This window comes from Stegodyphus dumicola, chromosome 4 (assembly GCF_044657685.1).
Source record: "Stegodyphus dumicola isolate Sdum_Otavi_A_Nest chromosome 4, ASM4465768v1".
Taxonomy (NCBI): Eukaryota; Metazoa; Arthropoda; class Arachnida; order Araneae; family Eresidae; genus Stegodyphus; species Stegodyphus dumicola.
Window position 1 is genome coordinate 226372308 of NC_140771.1, and position 18892 is coordinate 226391199.

Here is an 18892-nt window from a genome sequence, read left to right on the forward strand (position 1 = left end):
AAGAGTAAAACAAATTTCGAAACACGAGTTTTTATTGATATATTGTAAAAATTAATATTCTCTTCGTTACGAATTATCAGTAATGAACAAATTCTAATAATCTTAATTAAACCAGTGCAACTCAAGAAAAAGAATGCATAATTCTTTCACTACTATTTTTCCATTACAGAAAATTTTTGTCGAAAATTCGTGACTTCCCCTGATGAAATACAGTTTCCTTTTGCGTTGAACATAATCCCAGTGATAAATTTCAGTTGCAATTACAGAATTGTTCAAAAAATAGGTGAAAAACATAGATGGAAATCGGGATTAAGAGAAACAAAAGAGTCGCAATACGGAAAGAGAAAAATGGCTTCTCCGGCAGGGGAATGGGTCAATCGTTGTCGTGGTAAGGGGTGGAGATATTTCTAGATGGCACAAAGGACATCGAGTGACAGCTGAATAGCAAAGCGTATTTTAAGGAGGCACGACAGGAAACAGGGGTTTGTGTTTCGAATTTCTTTTTCATTTCCGTTCTTGCTAGATTCAGACTGACAGCCATCCTTGAAACGTTCGCTAATAAGGTGACTAAGATCAGGTTATCGGAAGGCTACCTTCAAAGGAAAGAATCTCAGAATGGACATGGATTTAACAATTCATTTTGTCTTCAATATTTTTTCTTCCTTCCTCTTAACAATTCGTAAAAAGATTGTACACAGTGGCATAACTAGAGGGAGACAGAGGGGGTGATGCGCCCCGGAAGGTTTATGTTTTGGAGCAGCAATTTTCAGCAACATATATACAGGGGCTGCACTATGGATGTTCGGAGCAGAAAGAAGGATTGGGATTTACATAATTTTTCGGCACAGCTTTCGACATTTATCTGTCTAAAGGAAGAGATGTGTTCGTGGAGGACTAAAGTAACTGATATTCACGATATGCATGCGTGAATACAGTGTTATAGTATAAGCTACGTTACATGTGAGGTAAACCCTGAAAACATTCATGCAATAAAGTTGAATTATCAATATTCAGCCATCTTATTGATTCATCGTTTGGTAAGGAAGAATCCGGAAATTGTATACGAAATTGAATTAAGGAAAACAATTGTTATTACGCTGCACAGAATATTTAAAGACATCACAAAGAGATTTCAACAGGTTCATGTTCTCATTATTCCTTTCTTACTTCATCGAAACTATTATATGAAAAAGAAGAATGTCAATTAAATTATGATTACAATGACATAAATAAGCAAGAACTTCTCACTGAGAATAAAATATATCGCAATTATATTTATGTTGGCACTTGGGAAAGTGAAACAAAGTTGGAAGGATGATCGCTTTGAATTTTTGCAATTTATACTACAACTGTCATTTCCCCCGCAACTGCTGTAACTATTACGGGACGTCATGACGTGTATAAACGACGATACTTAGAACTACCAAATTTTCAATAACGTAGTCCTCCACTCGAATATGGACATCTGGAAGGCCAAATTGGAATCTGGGTTAATCTTCGGATTATGGTAACTTGGCGATTTTTTGGCGAAAATTTGGCGACCAAACCTGCTACAGTTGCTAGTTTTGTTTTGGACGCCATTTTGTTATCACGAAGTAAAGGATTTATTATTATTATTATTATTATTATTATTATTATTTTTAATTTTTTTCCAACAATCTGGTAGCCGTATTACGCTTATACTAGAACTTTTATGGAACAAAACTGCTTAATCATGACGAAGATTATGTGCGAAATTGGGAGAAAGTGCAGAATCGCAAACTGCTTGCCGCGTTTTTAAGAATTGCACATACACGGTATCCATGTACACGTCGACGTATTTTCACTTAAAAAAAATAAATAAAAAATAAATCTCAGAATTGCACAAAAATGGCATTACGCACACTCTTGACTTTATCCATGTACACTGCTAAAGTCCTAGCTAGTAACCTTTATCGCCTTACCAAAATGACGCCAAACTACCTGTTACCATATTCCAAAGATTAGCCGGAATCTATTTCATATTTTGTAAAACTTTTAACGAATTATTGATTAACAAACTCAATGATTTCAAAGCGAGCAATGGCGACACTGTAGGCATAATAATACTTTTAAATTCAGCGCGCGAGACTGTCTATCGGAAATTCTAAAGACATGCTGTTTTTAAATATTTTGTGATATTGTTGTTTAATTGTATTTTATGTAGTTTAAGTGCGAAGAACGTGATACTACTTAATAAATAAGGTTAACACAAAAAACGTTAAAATCTGAAAGTTTTCACATTTTATTTTATTTTAATTATTTTTTTTTATTATTTCGACATCAACTTCAAATTAATTAGATTACGCGCATATCCGCAATGTATCATAACCCTTTATTCTGCGAAAGGCTCGAGAAAAAAGTTTTTCATTTCGTGTTAATTTTTACTGCATTTTGCGTTTATTAAATTTGCTGAAAAATGAAGCAGAAGCAATGTGGTATAGACAGACATGAGTATTTTGCCAAATAAGCACGAATGTTCCAATTCTCGCTCAACAAAAGTGTAGTTGACTGAAGATGTACGATAGAAATATAATGTTAACAGTTGCCGGCAAATTGTTAAGAATAAGGACTGGGAACTGGTCTCAGGGAAGTTACTTGCCTTCGCATTTAAATAATAGTTCACGGAAAGGCAAAGACAAGCTGGAAGGATAACAGTCTCTTAGATGCAATTTGAATGCGACTACGAAATAATTCCCGCCGAAAATAAAAGAATCTGTTTAATCGATCTACCAATGTCTAGTATATATTTTGTTACCAAAAGTCGCCAATAGTTTGTTGGCGGTGTAACGGCGGGCGCCGGATAGTATTCAATTATCGTAGGTTTTAAATGGCACTCTTCTGAGAACTTTTTCTACAAACTTTGGTTACGAATTTGGTTGAATTAATAATATAAAGCTCTCAGCGTTGTCTCACTGCACAAAAAGGTTTTCCTCCTCCATTTATACGATATTTCAATTGAAGCGTTTTACATAATATGAAATTATCCACGCAATTCATTGTTTCCGTTCAGGTTTGCTGTGCCAGACAAAACACCTACGAAAACAATAGGATTTGAGAAACAGTCACCTTAGAAAGGTATACAATCAGGCTCGAAGTTTCAGTCTCCGATTCATTAATACACGAGGGTTGAAAATCTTCGCTTGGCTGCTGTTCTGAGGAAAGGAAAAATTGCCTATTCCGAATTTAGAACGATGGTCATCACGCTGGCTAATCTGTTACGCTCGGCGATTGTTCGGACACGATGGTGAAAAACAAGAGTCTAGCAGAAATAAAACGCTAAATATAACTGAAGAATGCGGCAAACATTCATCGAATGGCTTCAGTTGGTAAAAACATAATTCAGATGTTTTTTTTAAATTTTAACCAAAATTTGAATAACGAGAGTAGTTGCTACATTACTAAGAATACAAACTTGAGCTCATCTAGATTTTTTCCAACACTTACGGAATTTTTTTTTGTTTAAGAAAATCAAAGATTAGGTAAACAAATATTAAATCCAAGTGCAGTTCTAGCTTGCGATTTTCATCTTATAATTTTAGCCCTGAATCATTTATCACAGATTTTCTTATTAAGCATTATGATGCCTTTTCTTTGAAAAAATTCTCGGTTAAAGTGCAGAATCATCCACTTATTTGTTTGCCGTTTTTTACAAGGGTAAAAACAATTGGATTTTTGTCAATTTTTTTTTTTTACTTTTTAAGCTAAAATAGGCCGATGAGTACATAGATAAAGTCAGGGTGTGCGCAGTGCCATTTTTGTGCAATTCTGGGATTTTTTTTAAAAGTGAAAATAGGTCGTTGTGTACATGGATACCGAGTATGTGCAATTCTTGAAAACGCATCAAGCAGTGAGCGATTCTGCACTTTACCCAAAATTCTATTGCAGATTTTTCGTCATGGGCCATTCCCTAATTGTTAAATCCATAGGATATCAAAAAAGGATTTAAAATTAAAAAAGGATATAAAAATTAAACTAGTATTTCAATGGCGTCTTAAGAAATATAGAACTATATAAACTTAGGCAATCTGAAATCAGCGCGTTTGCTAGATTTGGCGCTTTTGCGCATACATTTTCGCTGCAATTTTTTTTTTTTTTTTATGGTCCTCAAAACAGAATAGTACCTCTTTCTTTAATAATTTCTCTCAGCGATAACAGAATATGGACATAAAAAAACCCTATTCCTGTTAAATAACATATAATTCATATTTATATTTTATTCACAAAAACATTTGCTCAGATATAGAGTAAATTTTATTTTCTACTATTCTTTGTTTCACTGACAGTTAAATTGCCATGACGATGTAAATTGTAACTTGTGGAGAGTCAGGGAGTCCCATTATCGGTGCCGGCGTTTTATTGCTGATGTGCTTGCCACTCTTCTAGAGTTGATTAGAAATAAAATATATATAAAAATCTGAAATCTTTCAGAATTTATATCACGGCGTTTTTTTATCATTTTGTGTTTTAGCTTTATTTATTAAATATCATGTTCTTCGCACTTAAACTCTAAAATTCAATTCGACAGTAATATCGAAAAATAATTTAAGAAGAGCATATCTTTAGAATTTTCGATACACAGTCTCGCGCTCTAAAGATAAAAAATGTATTTACCCCTCTGCAGATATGCCATTGCTCGCTTTGAAATCGTTGAGTTTCTTAATCAAAAACTCATAAATACTTTACGAAATAGATAATAAAACAAATTCCAGATTCGGACCTTCCAGATGCTCATATTCGGGTGGAGACGCACGTTATTCAAAATTTTATGTCTCTAGGTATCGCTGTTTTATCACAATGCGAAAAACATACATACATTTATGCAGATTCTTCATTACTTAATTTCTTTAAACATAACACAGGGCTTTAATATTGGGTGGCAACAATTTGAAAAGTGAAATGGACATTTAAAGTTTTCAATGCAAAATTCCAAAACGAAATTAATAGCCCTTTCGGTTAAAAAACGGCACTTCCAGTTCCATTTCATAGTACTCAAAATGAAAATACGTTACGTTATGAAATGGCTATTAGTTATTCGTTTTATACGTATAATTTAGTTACGTTTGAGAGGAATTTATTCCAAGAAGTTGTTGGCAAAGCTTTTAAAATAGTATACCTCTCAAAACTACGCATATGGGTCACATATTTTTTTTAATGGACTTCAAATGAGTTCAAGAGTAAGACCAGATTGCATCTTCATCGATATTTGAATAACATAAAAACCAAAAGGGCTAATCTTTGGAATATGGTAACAGGTAGTTTGGCGACATTTTGGTAAGGCGATAAAGGTTACTAGCTAGGACTTTAGCAGTGTACATGGATAAAGTCAAGAGTTTGTGCAATTCTGAGATGTTTTTTTAACTGAAAATAGGTCGACGTGTACATGGATACTGTGTATGTGCAATTCTTAAAAACGCGGCAAGCAGTGGACGATTCTGCACTTTCTCCCAATTTCGCACCTAATCTTCGTCATGATTAAGCACTTTTGTTCTATAAAAGTTCTAGTATAAGCGTAATTCGGCTAGCAGATTGTTTGAAAAAAATGCTGAGTTAAAAAGTCTTTACTTCGTGAAAACAAAATGGCATCAAAAAAAAAAAAAAAAACTAGCAGGTTGCTGTAGCGGGGTTAGTCGCCAAATTTTCGGGAAAAAATCGCCAAGTTACCATAATCCAAAGATTAACCAATAAAAGTAATGTAAGAATTATTCACTTTAACTTGGAAGGAAACTGTTAGAACTAGATCAAAGTCTATGTAAAATTTACCGTTTTAATTTAAGCCTGAAATTCGCCAACAGTCTTGCCAAAAATTATTGAAACAATTTTACTAAATTTTGCAGACTGAAAAAAAAAAAAGAAAGAAAAGCCCCCCCCGATTATATATTAATTGAATTCAATATGACTGAATAGAGTTATCCGAATCAAATTTCCACCTAACGAAGAATATAAATTTTTTATCTTAATGATTTTTAAAGGCTTTAGATTCTAAAAAATATTAAATTACACTCTTTTTTCTTCTACTTCTTGCAAACCGCGGTTTTGTGCATTTTATCTCCCAATGAATGTCATATATATATATTTTTTAAATCTTACTGAAGTTATTATAAAGCATTTTTATTACGGATTTCGAATAAAATCCTTCTTTAACTGTCAAGATGCTGAGATAATTGAATTAATTTAAGTAAAATGAATAGTTTTACAAAATATTCGATGCTTTCTATACTTTGGTATAGATTATCGTCCAGGGTATAAACATGATGATTACCCCCCCCCCATATTACAGACCCCTAAATACACGACTCCAGTGCATTATAATTATATCAGTTATTTTATAAGGATGAAAGAAGGGATTGTAAATTGTTTTATTCTTGCTAACAGTAAAAAAGTATTCCATTCTTATAATTTAGAATTTCCGGTTAATATTAGATCCAAAGAATAAACGCGACTGCCAAACTAAACAAGAATTGCATGCCTAAAGTGAAACATCCTGGCGTGTTTTTAAATTCTAAATCGTGCTTTCCCTCCCCTTCATAAAATGTACACAAAAAACATTTAGATTTGAATTACATATGAATACTAATATTTAAGAATAATTTTAAAACTTACCCCCAGATGAGTCTTCTGTTCTGTCTGAGCCATCAGTCCTTGTAGACCTGCCATCAGAGTTCTGGCCTCGAGATGGCAAAAGGCCTTTGGCAGCTAACCTGTTTTCTATTTCTCGAAATTTTTTCTGGTTTTCTGGCCGATCAATCAAGATTTGTAGCTGTGAGCGAAGAGTGCTAGCGGTCTCAACGGAATCACATCGATAAGCATGCACATGAACTGGACATTTTGTGAGAGGGTTGTAGATGAGCAAAATACAGCATACCACATCGTCATTAGGCTTGGATTCTTGCATTACGCACGTAATTGCATGGTGTGGTATAAAGTGTTTAATTTGTTCCGTTTTTCCTTTATTGTTCTTTCGGGGTACATTCTGTATAATCTTTATACCTTTTGTACTCACCTGAAGAGTCACTTTCATAGGCTCCAGTTCACGTTCTTTATCCACCAAGTGTCTTAAGACCGGCCTAATATATTCTTCCCCTCTTAAACCTTTGCTTTCTTTAGCACCAAGAAACCATACATAATAAGATTGTTTTTTAACATCCTTTCGCTTTCCTCCTCGGAAAGCCATTCTGTTATTAAACTGATACAGTTGACGTCTTTTATCAGAATATTAAGATTACACAAGCACAATACAGATAAAATTCATTCATAATTTTGATACTGATAATATTCCAATGAACCTAATTTAATTCACAATACAAATGATGTAACACACTTGCTTTATATTAAAATCAGTGGAAGTTCTGCGTAAGTTATAGTTGCGTTTGAAATATATCTACGAAATGCTCTTAAGTATGTGAAAACTGTAGAATACACTATAAAGAATGTAATCAGTATTAAATATAATCCAGAAAAAATGTCTCCTTTGTTCTTGTAAGCTCGAAGTTTTGGCAGGATGTGACAAATATGACACAGGGCACAACGTCAAAACATAGAGCCAACTTGTCGTAATAATCCTTCACTTTCTACGAGTAGTTTAACACAGCATACAAAGAAGATATTCCAAAATATAAATATGGCAGTAGGAAACCGAAACAGTAATTTTAAGGCGGCTAGATCATCAAATACTTAGGCCTTTATTCAGTTTTGGACTTTTCTTGAGGTTAAGCAAGTTCAGAATTATGAACCACAAAATTATTGATGACTTAAGGTGGAACACGATGTCGAGGTTAAAACGCCGCCACGCGTGCTTCCCGCATACCGCTGGGTCCTCTGCAAACCCAGAGGCAGAAAGCAGAACTCAGAGAGTCCTGGTTTTCTAGTTTTGGGTTCTGGCAACGAAGAGACCGGTTGTGCGTCCAGCTGCTGTGGCACTGACTGTAGCTCTATCCTAATCTGAATGGCGAGCATTCCTAGTTTCTGCAACCCGCCGTAGGCGGCCAATAATCATCATCGGAGAGTGGGTTGAGTGGAGTTGCAGGTTGCCTGCCTCGTGTCGTCAACATAGAAGGAGCCAGTCTGCGGGAGGAAATCAAAACACGGGTTAAAAACACATCAAATACCGCATTCTTTCTACATTTTTTTAAGTGATAATTGTTAAAAATAGCAGGTTAGGATGGGTCACTTAGCACTAAGGGAATCTATCACTCCTTTTCCTTACTTTTCGATCATATTATCAATCGCATTATTATAGTCATTAGAGATCATCGATTGTTATGAAAAGCACTCAACAATCTATTGGAAAAAAAAAAAAAAGTAAGTACAAGAATCATAAGAAGTATTCATTAAAAGGAAGGCAAGAGTGCTGCAAGAAAGGAATAGGGTAAATTATTATGATTCAAAAACTTCTAAACTCTTTCGGCACTTAATGATTACCGACAAGAAAAAAATATGCAGAGGCTTTTTTCAATCTTACTTACCAAACTTTTTCACGTGGATCTCTGAAATGGACTCATAAAAAAAATCTTTGAATCTTAATTTTTTTTTTTTTTTTTTTTTTTTTTTTTTTTTTGTGCAATCTGATATCTGATTTTTCGTAAAATTACACAAAGCCAGAAAACTATAACACAATTTATTTTGTAATTTACAGTTTTCGAGAAATGTACGTCGTTTAAAACCTAAATTAATAAAAATACATGAATCAAAGCTGAAGAACAAAATATTTTAATTATTCTAACACTATTTTATGTAATATGTACTAAAATTATTTATTATTTGATTTAGTATTTTATTTAAATTTCAAAAAAAAAATTATTTCTTGAATACACACTTATAAGGAAAAAAATTGTGGGAAAAAAAAAAAAAAAAAAAAAAGAAACTAATGTAATTTTTTCTACAGATCTTAAACCTGGGCTCTTGATTGGTATGAATGATAAACTGACAGATTAAATTATAATTTCAAACTATATAAAAACTCAAGTAAAAATAGAAAATTTTTGCATCAAATTTCTTTGATACTATCTTTCAGGCACATATTCTTTGATTCATATAACGTAACAGCCTCAATTAGAATTAAACCTCTAGGTTAGGTGCTGCCTGTAAGATTATCTCCTTTATAAATCATCTGCCTCTTTAATATATCATTAACAAATAACAAATGTTTAAATTTAGTTTACGGCCAGCTATAACAAAGTTTCGTTAGCATTCCTTAAAAAAAAAAAAAAAAAAAAAAAAAAATTAAACAGCAGTCAGTCTTCTAGACGGCAGTTATTTCTTGTGCGCCAAAAGTTCACGCGACCGGTTGTTAAAATAGTACAAAATAGGAAAATAAAAACATTGGAACTAAAGAAGGTACGTGTTTTTTTTAATATGTTGCAGTTAAGCTTTTTTAAGAAATACACAAGCTCTAAAATGTTTCAATATCATTGCCATTGACGCATAAAAACAAAGATGAAATGAAATAACATGAACTTCAGAAAGCTCTGTTATTGGTTCCCCCCCCCTCACTTGCACGCGAATTTAATACTGTCTGCTTTAGACTGACACAGTGAGCTAGATAAATTAGAATTTTATGGAGTAGTATTTTATTGTTAAAATATCTCTCACGAAAAACTGCAGTTACCCATAAAACATTTCCGTGCGTCATCTGAAAGTTGTTCATCCCTAACGTAGCATCACAAATGACCTTTCTTGCTGCACATATCAGCCAAGGCATTAAAAAGTAGAATTCCTTTTTTTTCCGCCTTGAGAAGGAAAATTAGTATATTGCGTGTGCTGTGAAACATAATACAATTTACTCAATTTAACTCTAGATTAAGTATGTACCTAAACTCTACTACCATGGACTATTTTGTGTTTGAGAACATTAATTTATTAACGAAATAATAATTAATTGAATTAATTTTAAATAATAATTATTTTTAAATAATAATTAATTCATTTTGCATTCAGAGAACTTCATTCAGAGTATGTACCTAAACTCTACCACCATGAACTATCTTGTGTTTGAGAACATTAATTTATTAACGAAATAATAATTAATTGAATTAATTTAAAATAATAATTACTTTTAAATAATAATTAATTCATTTTGCATTCAGAGAACTACAGAAAGTACATCAGTTGATGTTTTTAGATAATGAATTCCTCATCTTTAAACTCTGTGTTGCTTGAATAAGAAAAAAGGAATCTTCTAACCTTAGGAAGCAGCTCAATCAAAAGTTGGAGGACGGAATATAAACAGATAATCTTGGTACGCTTTATCTAAATTAAATAATCCAGTCTTAAACCAACTTTAAGTTGTTATCTGATACCCGCTTTTTCTTACTGAATTCCGGTTTGTTGCACGAATCGTAAAGACGGAGTTTTAACATTTTATCTTATTTATCTTGTTTTCATGCAAACAAATTCAGTGCAATCATTAAATTTTATTCCAATTTTATAGGCAGAATTCCTATAAATTGGTTTAAATAATTTTATTATAAATTTTTTAAGGTTATTTTTATTTGAATTAACCGCTTATTTCCGTTTCTCACCAGAATGCAAATCAGTTTGACAGTATTTAAGTCAGGGGTTTGGGGCAGTAAAACAAAGCACGCTTGTTATTGGGTTTCGATAGCTCTGATGAGACTGTAATTCTTCGACTTTGCGTTATTGCTGCCGACATTTAAATTGCGACGCCAGACAGCAGTTTGAGCCAACTTCGCGTTAAATCAGTTTGTGGAGCCCACCAGCGGCCGAGCGGTAAAGTCGCTGAACACTGGTAGTTCGGTCCGAGGTTCGAATCCCGCGAACGGGCTGGCTGCATGGGTGTTTTCGTGGTTTTCCCCATGTGTAACATGTATACGAGCCAGTTTCCCTTAGAAAGTCCTCCACGAAGGCATCCCTCCCCTTAGGCAGATAGCCCTAGTATGCTTTGCCATAATTAAATACACCACAGATCAGTTTGTATCTGTTCCGTTGTTCATGTAAAGTGGACTGTAAGGTGACTTGCGATTACCTTAGTATAACTTCAATAACTTCAGAATAATAATCTTGACTGAATCTTTGTATTGGCATTGAAACATCCCATTGGCTGATGAACGGTGACAGAACACAGCAAAACCTCTAGTAGCGCATCTCAAAGAGTTTTTACCTCGTGGGAAGTCCAAACTTGAAGCTGCAAACGCTCGCTTAAAACCCTAACAAAGAATACAATTTGCATAACAACAAACTCTTTGACTTCTAGACTTAGTTTTAAATTTGAATTTGACTGTTACTTTAAGTTTTCTTACCACAAGCAGCGCAGGCTGTTTATTAATCACGTGTCGTGCGTTTATGTTTAAGAGTCTAATTTTAAAAAAAAATTCTTTTAAAATTTTTTTCAAGACTCTGCAGTACTTTTCAGACGAAGCGATAATCCACTCCAAGTCTGTCAGGAGTTTGATGCCAGTTTTTGCTACCAAGAAAGTCAAACGGTATAAATTTAGATTCCAAATATGGTAGCTTAACTGCCGTGTGTAATCAATCTTTCAAAGCTGCATTTGGACTAACAAAAAGTGTAGGTGATTCATCATTGCCACACAAGAAATAAATGCCAATGGCAATGAAATTCATCATTGCCACACAAGAAATAAATGCCAATCCATGTACACTTGCGGAAAGGAAAAGCTAAAGCAGCATTCTAGCATTCAACTATAGACAGATACAGTGGATGGACAAAAAGATGGAAACACCTTGTGAAATGCATGTTTGAAAAGAAAGATTGATTTTAATGAAAATGTAGGTGGTGCTGGCGTTTTTGACTACTGACACCACCTATACAACTTCGTAAATGTGCTAAACAGTTCAGTTGTTGTCGGAGTACTATTATGTGAGGTTGTCATTGCATTGTGTCAGAGTTAACAGATTTCGAACGTGGGCAAATTGTTGGAACACGTATGGTAGGTGCTTCCGTAAGCAAGGTAGCCGAGGTGTTTAGTGTTTCAAGAAGTACTGTACCCAAGATTTATTCCGCATATTTGAAAAGCGGAAAAACATCATCTGCTAAATCACAGTGCGGACAAAAGTGTGTCCTGAGTGATCGTGACAGACGATCATTAAGGGCAATTGTGACGAAAAATAAGAAGACCACAGCTGCAAAAGTTACTGCTGAAATGAATGTTGTGTTACCGGACCCTGTGAGTACCCAAACAATTAGAAGGGAGCTTCATAAACAGGGAATTGCTGGCCGTGCTGCAATTGAGAAGCCACTCATCAGTGATGCTAATGCCCGTAACAGGAAAAGGTGGTGTTTAAGTCATAAAGCCTGAACTATAGCGCAGTGGAAGCGAGTAATATAGTCTGACGAGTCTTCTTTCACATTGTTTCCCACTTCTGGCCGAGTTTACGTCTGGAGAACGCCATCTCAAGCCTATAATACAGACTGCTTGTTGCCAAGAGTGAAACATGGCGGGGATTCTATTATGGTTTGGGCAGCCATATCGTGGTTCTCTGCTAGCCCCATGGTAACTGTGTCAGGGCACATGATTGCCAAGACTTATGTGAACATTTTGGCCGATCAAGTTCATCCCATGGTACAAACTTTGTCCCCGATGGTGATGGTGTCTTCCAAGACGACAAAGCCCCTGTTCCCACAGCTCACATTGTCCAGGACTGGTTTTCTGAGCACGAGGATGAGTTGTCCCATCTCCCCTGGCCACCACAGTCACCAGATCTGAATATTATCGAACCTTTGTGGTCTACATTGGAACGGAAAGTGCGTTCTCGTTATCCACCGCCAACATCGTTATCTGAACTTGCCACCGTTTTGCAGGAAGAATGGTATAATATTCCCTTGGCAAACATACAGGAACTGTATTTATCCATTCCGAGAAGACTGCAAGCTGTTTTGGATGCCAACGGGTTTCCTACACCATATTAAGCAAAGAAACATGTTTTTTAAAGGTGTCTCCACATTTTTGTCCAACCCCTGTACCTCAATGCATTACAATTTTAGCCAACTGTACGAAATTTTGAAAACATATCTCATGGTGGTCACTAAATTTAGAGCATTTGCAGACAAGTTTTGATCCGTGATAGCTGGCTGGGTATCTTCTTGATTAACCAAGCATAAAGGGCACAGACTTCTAGAAAGGTTAAGTATGAACTTTAAAGCTGAATTTACGATGAATTCAAGATAAAATATTCAGTGAAGATCAGCAAAAGTGTTTGTTTTAATTATGACTATTTTTGCTGTTCTTTTGCTAACCTTTCATATCTTAAAATATCATTAGGTAATATGCATTTAAACTGGAATTGGTGAATCTACTCATGACCTTCAAGCAAAGATATATTCAGATAGGAAATCCACAGAAGCAGACACTTTTTTTTCTTTTCATATATCAGCTTGGTTTAGGACTATGATGGTTTAAAGGTTCGAATCATTAGACGAAGCAAAAGTTCCAGTACTTTGATATAGACTTATCTTATGATTTCACTGGTTCTTATTTTTTAATTTTCTTAACTGATATTATTACTCATGTACCTAAAAATAAATATAAGATTATATTTGTAACTGAAGCTAACACTGATTTTAAGTCTTATGTTCTCATATTTGTTATCCTTTTACATTGTTCATAAACTGCTGCTTAAGAATATTAATCAACAAATACAAGTTAAATGTTTCGATAATAATTATCTCTTCACGTATACTGCGCGCTGATTAAATATTAATTTATATCGATCATATTTTACAAGGAAATATTAACGAATTCTTGAAATAACCCCCCCCCCCAAAATAATAAGTGGGAAAATTATAATAATTCAAAAAGAAAAAAATCTGAAGAGTTTCAGATTTTAAATTACGTCCAAAGGGACTTTTTTTTAAACATTTTATGTCTTACCTTTATTTATAAAATATCATGTTCTTCGCACTTAAACAAAAATCAGTGCAAGAGCAATATCGCAAAATAATTTTAAAATGTGCATATCTTTAGATTTCCTATACAGTCTCGCGCGCTGGAGATAAAAATGTTTTTCTCTGTACAACGTTGCCATTGCTCGTTTCGAAATCCTTGAATTTGTTAATCAAAAATTCGTTAAAGTTTTACAAAATATGAAATCGATAACAAAACAAATTCCAAATTTCAAATTTGGGTTTCCAGATGCCCATATTCGGTGAAATATTACGTTATTATTATGTTAATGGCTCTAAGTACCGTTGTTTTATCTCAATGCGAGAAACATACATACATTGATGCACATTCTTCATTATTTAATTTCTTCAATACACGGCTCTAATATTGGGTGGCAACAATTTGGAAAGTGAACCGACATTTATAGTGAACCAACGCAAAATGCCAAAACGAAATTAATAGTCCTTCTGGGCAAATTGCCTTTTTGGACTAAAAAGAATACTATTTTAAGAACTGTACCTCCTATGTGATGACTCAAATGATGTGTCAGACATTACTCACAGTTAGTTATCACCTTGTAAACTTCCAACACCTTCACGCATGTTATATCTGTACAAACACATTAAAGATTCTTTTGCTTTTACTAGGTGGATCTTCTTAGAATGACTCTCAAATCATCGGAATATCACACACACACATATACGTACACAAGATCAGGTTAACACCAATGAAACAGAAACTGTTTTCTAGCCCACGATTTCGTGGAGACTTTGGAAATACATAGGATTAGTGGGAGAAGGATGAGAGGTGGAAGAAATTAAAATATTAAAGAAAAATAATAATGAAAACCTTCTCTTAAAGAACGACCTTCGAAATACCAACCCACGTCTGAAGGTTGTCAAAACGGGAAAAGGCGGAATTTTACGCGATTGTAAATAAACTCATCTCTGCTTTTATCCCACGCAGTGTTAACACTGGAAACCATGCAAATACAGAAGCAGTACCAAAATATTTAAAAAAAAGTTTGAAATATTTTTTTTAAAGTGTTTTAAACTTAATTTTACAATAAACATATTAATTTCATCATAAGTGTTACTAAAATGGCTCTTTAAAAGCGTGTAGAATGCATGTCTTATTCTTGGCGAAACGGAGACTACTAAGATTACATGTATACACCCCCCCCCAAAAAAAAGATATATTACGCCCAAAAGAGCGTTTTTTAACTTTGTGTGTTACCTTTATTGGTTAAATATCATGTTCATCACACTTAAGACAAATAAAAATCAATTCAACAGCAATATCACAAAAATATTTAAAAACAGTACATCTTTATAAAATTCGATACACAGTCTCGCACCCTGGAAATATTTTTTTTTCCAAACAGTGTTGCCATTGCTCGCTCTGAAATCGTTGAGTTTTTTAATAAAAAATTCACCAAGGTTTTATAAAATTTGAAATAGATAATAAAAAAAATTCGAAGGTTTCCAAGTTCCTAGGTTCGGTTGGAGGGCTACGTTATTCAAAATTGGATGGCTCTAGGTACCGTTGTGCCTTCACAATGCGAGAAACATTCAACTTATTCATGCAGATTCTTCATCATTTAGTTTCTTTAAATATAATACATAGCGATAATATTTGGTGGCAACAGTTTGAAAAGTGAATCGATGAAAAATGCTGTTTGGAAATTAGTAACCCTTTGGGTTGAAAAAATTCGTTAAACTTTAATAATATGATCGGTTAATCCATTTATGCATTTTTTAGGTAATATAGTCAAACAAAATCAAGATTTCAATAACTATGTAGTACTTCTAATTTCATTATTAGTAGTACTAATTATACTACTATTAGTAGTAATTTATTTTCTATTATTAGTACTGTTTTCTTCTTTATATTAGTACTATTTTTTATTTTTAGAACTAATTTTATTGTTAGTTGTTTAACGAATTATTTAAAAGGTTAGGTTATTTAATTACGACAAAGCCTCGAGGTCTATCTGCCTAAGGGGAGGGATGCCTTCGTGGAGGACTTTCTAAGGGAAACTGGCTCGTGTACACGTTACACATGGGGAAAACCACGAAAACACCCATGCAGCCAGCCCGTTTGCGGAATTCGAACCTCGGACCGAATTTCAGCGACTTTACCGCTCGGCCGCTGGTGGGCACGAATTATTTAAAAGAAAAACATTCTTCAGCTGGTCGCACAGTAGACAGAGAAATAATAGTTGAAAGATTCATATGTCTTTCTGTATATATGTTTAGTTAAAGAGAGTAGATTTGACTTATGATTGAAGATATTTGTATCACATTTCTTCGTAAATTACGTAATCTTTACTATTTACTTGTTTTCGAGTTTTAACAAAGAGATCAAGATGTTACACAAAATTCTTAAAAAGTCAAACGGAAAATCAAATTTTCTGAAAATATAGCCACGAGACTCTTTGTTGTCTTCGCTTGTGATCCTACTGTAAACAAACGCATTATTTCAAATAGAAATTTTAAAAAACAATTGTCTGCAGATACTACGAAATTTCTAATTCTAGAGTCCACAAATGCTGGAAAGATTTGAATTGTTGAAAGCATTAACAGCTTTCCTTCGCACGCGAAGCACATTGTTAAAAATTTTGTACTTAGATAGGCAATTTTAGCAGAATTATAAGTAAAATTGTTGTATTTCTTTTGTAACATGAAAAGTCTAATGAGAAGCTCTACGGGAAAAGTAAGAATACAGGGCAAAGGCATTTAACATTGAGTAAATGGATATTCTCGGTAATTTGGTGAGATATCGCCAAACAAACAACGGTTTTGGCGACAAATCGCCAAAAGTCGCCAAATTTGGCGATTATGTGGCGACATTTTGGTTCGGTTCCCTGTATCCCCGTTGTATGTATTGAAATTGAATAAATGTAATTGACCACTATGTTAGCTGTAACCGTAATTTCACCCTTGTATTGCTTTCCAGTAAGTTCGAGGAGCAGAAAGTACGAGAAATATCTGGGAGGCCGGTTGGAAATTATTTAAGACTGACAACAGAGTATTTGCTCTCAGTTATTGTTGTTGCGGATTGTTAGCTCCGCGTGAACTGAGATATCCGAGTTAGCTTTCTCTTTAGATGCGCTTCGCATTACGTTGTGTTTAATGTTCTTAGTAGTTTGATGCGTAACTGATTGTGATACTGTGAACTCCTGTAAGAGAGAGTTCTGGAAAATTCCAGAACTTTGAAGTGTTTATTTTGATAAAACAATTTTTTTTATTAATCTATTATCGCACCTATGTGCGTTCAATCTATTACAAATCCATACTGACGCAACAATATCATAAAACTGTTTCCTTGACGCGTTCACCGGAAATTTCCTAAGTCTCAAAGCGGAATCCAGGTACTTCCTTCGGAAATTCCTCAACAAAACTCCCTTCAGGGTAAGTAGCTTAGTCCGTATAACGAGACTTGGTTCGTAATAACGGATATCATCTCAGTCATCTATTTTTTTTCGCACAAGCATTGTTATAACACTTATAAAAAGACTTAGTTGATGGAAAGCCGGTAATTTTCCATCACCTGTGTTTGGGCAGTTGCTCGTAATTGCTGTACGCGACAAGGATGTTATTGACTATAGAATTAATTTAAGTAGCTCCATTAAAATGTTCTACACAATAAATGTAACAGCCAGTTTTCAAGAGATCATAAAATAAAAATAACTTTGAAGGCAGAGAAACAATGGCTAGTCATGCTACAATCCCAACCCATGTAAAGTTCATTGGCGTGATTTTCAAATTTATTTACCGACCTTGACGATACTCAGTGGTGACAAAAAAATAACAGCAAATCTCATTTACTAAATCAACTCAATGGCGAACAATGCTTCCACAAAAAAAAAAAAAAAAAAAAAAATCTTCAAAAGCAATCACATGTTCCTTGAATACCTATAATAATAAAAACAGCTCAGCTGTTGAACTACTGAAGAACACATTTTCAAATTAGGACTTACAGACGTACTTCTGACAAAGCGAATTTAAAGGTTGTGTCACGATTCACGAACTATCTTAACGGTGCAAAAATGTTCTTAGAAAAGAATTCTGAGAATGGCAACACAATTTTCAGTCACGACTTGGCAGATGATGGCGGTAAAGAAAAGTTCTTTCGAGATCGGCGAGAAAATGGTGCTTAATATGAAGTGCTTGAGTCTTCTACGCAAAGCATTGTTTACATTCCAAGAAGAACTTTAGCGATGTTTTCCTCTCGAAATTTCCATTTTCGGAAACATGGCTATCATAAAAAATCGCTTGTATGAAATATATGTATTTTTCGCAAAAACGTAGGCTCAATTTTTGTAAGACAAAAAACGTTTTCCTCTATGCATGTTCTGTCTGTCATTCGAAAAGCACCTAACTCCTTAATAGTACTGTAAAATAAGCTCCCTTTTGCGTTATTTACTTAAAGCATATTTTTATTTACTACTTTGTGAAATGTGTTCTTAAAACTAAAATTATTATTGCAAATCTTATTTTTACTGTTTTCTCCAAATACGTCAACAAATATGTAAAATAAATAGTTGTAGAGACATTAGGTATTTTTTGGAAGCAGGAAAGATGAAAAATGAGCAACGCCTTCGCCGGGAATCGAACCACGGACCTCTGCAATATGCGCCGAGCGTGCAGACCACTACACTACAAAGGCATACTAAGAAGGCGGGAGAAATACCTTATATAGTAAATGATCAATTAAAATAATTTTTTTATTGTTATCAGGTTTCATTAACAATTTAAGATGGGCTCTGAAATAATAAATCATCAAGCTGTCCAGTAGAAACTCGAACAATTTTCTAAGAATGTCTGTAACTATCCAGAACTTTCGAGACTTTTCTACGCTTAAGTTGTTAATATTCCAGAAAACGTAGCCATACAGATACGGAACGAGTCTACAAAAAATTTAGGGACAAAATGGTTTGGATAAAACTACTTTTGGTTCAGGGATTCAAGCGAGGGCACTCGGAAAAGCTTGATCGGGTAAATTTGTGCTAA

The 18892-nt window shown here is 34.2% G+C and overlaps 1 protein-coding gene across 2 annotated transcripts in view; it reads right to left on the reverse strand.

Moving 5' to 3' along the window:
• Nucleotides 1–18892, reverse strand: part of LOC118188752 (uncharacterized) — a 110906-nt gene that overhangs the window by 43171 nt on the left and 48843 nt on the right. For both annotated transcript variants that reach the window (XM_035359253.2, XM_035359252.2), the window contains exon 2: nucleotides 6622–8082. In XM_035359253.2, the coding sequence (XP_035215144.2) occupies nucleotides 6622–7192 (571 nt within the window). In that variant the 5' untranslated portion in view covers nucleotides 7193–8082. The remainder of the gene's footprint in view (nucleotides 1–6621; nucleotides 8083–18892) is intronic.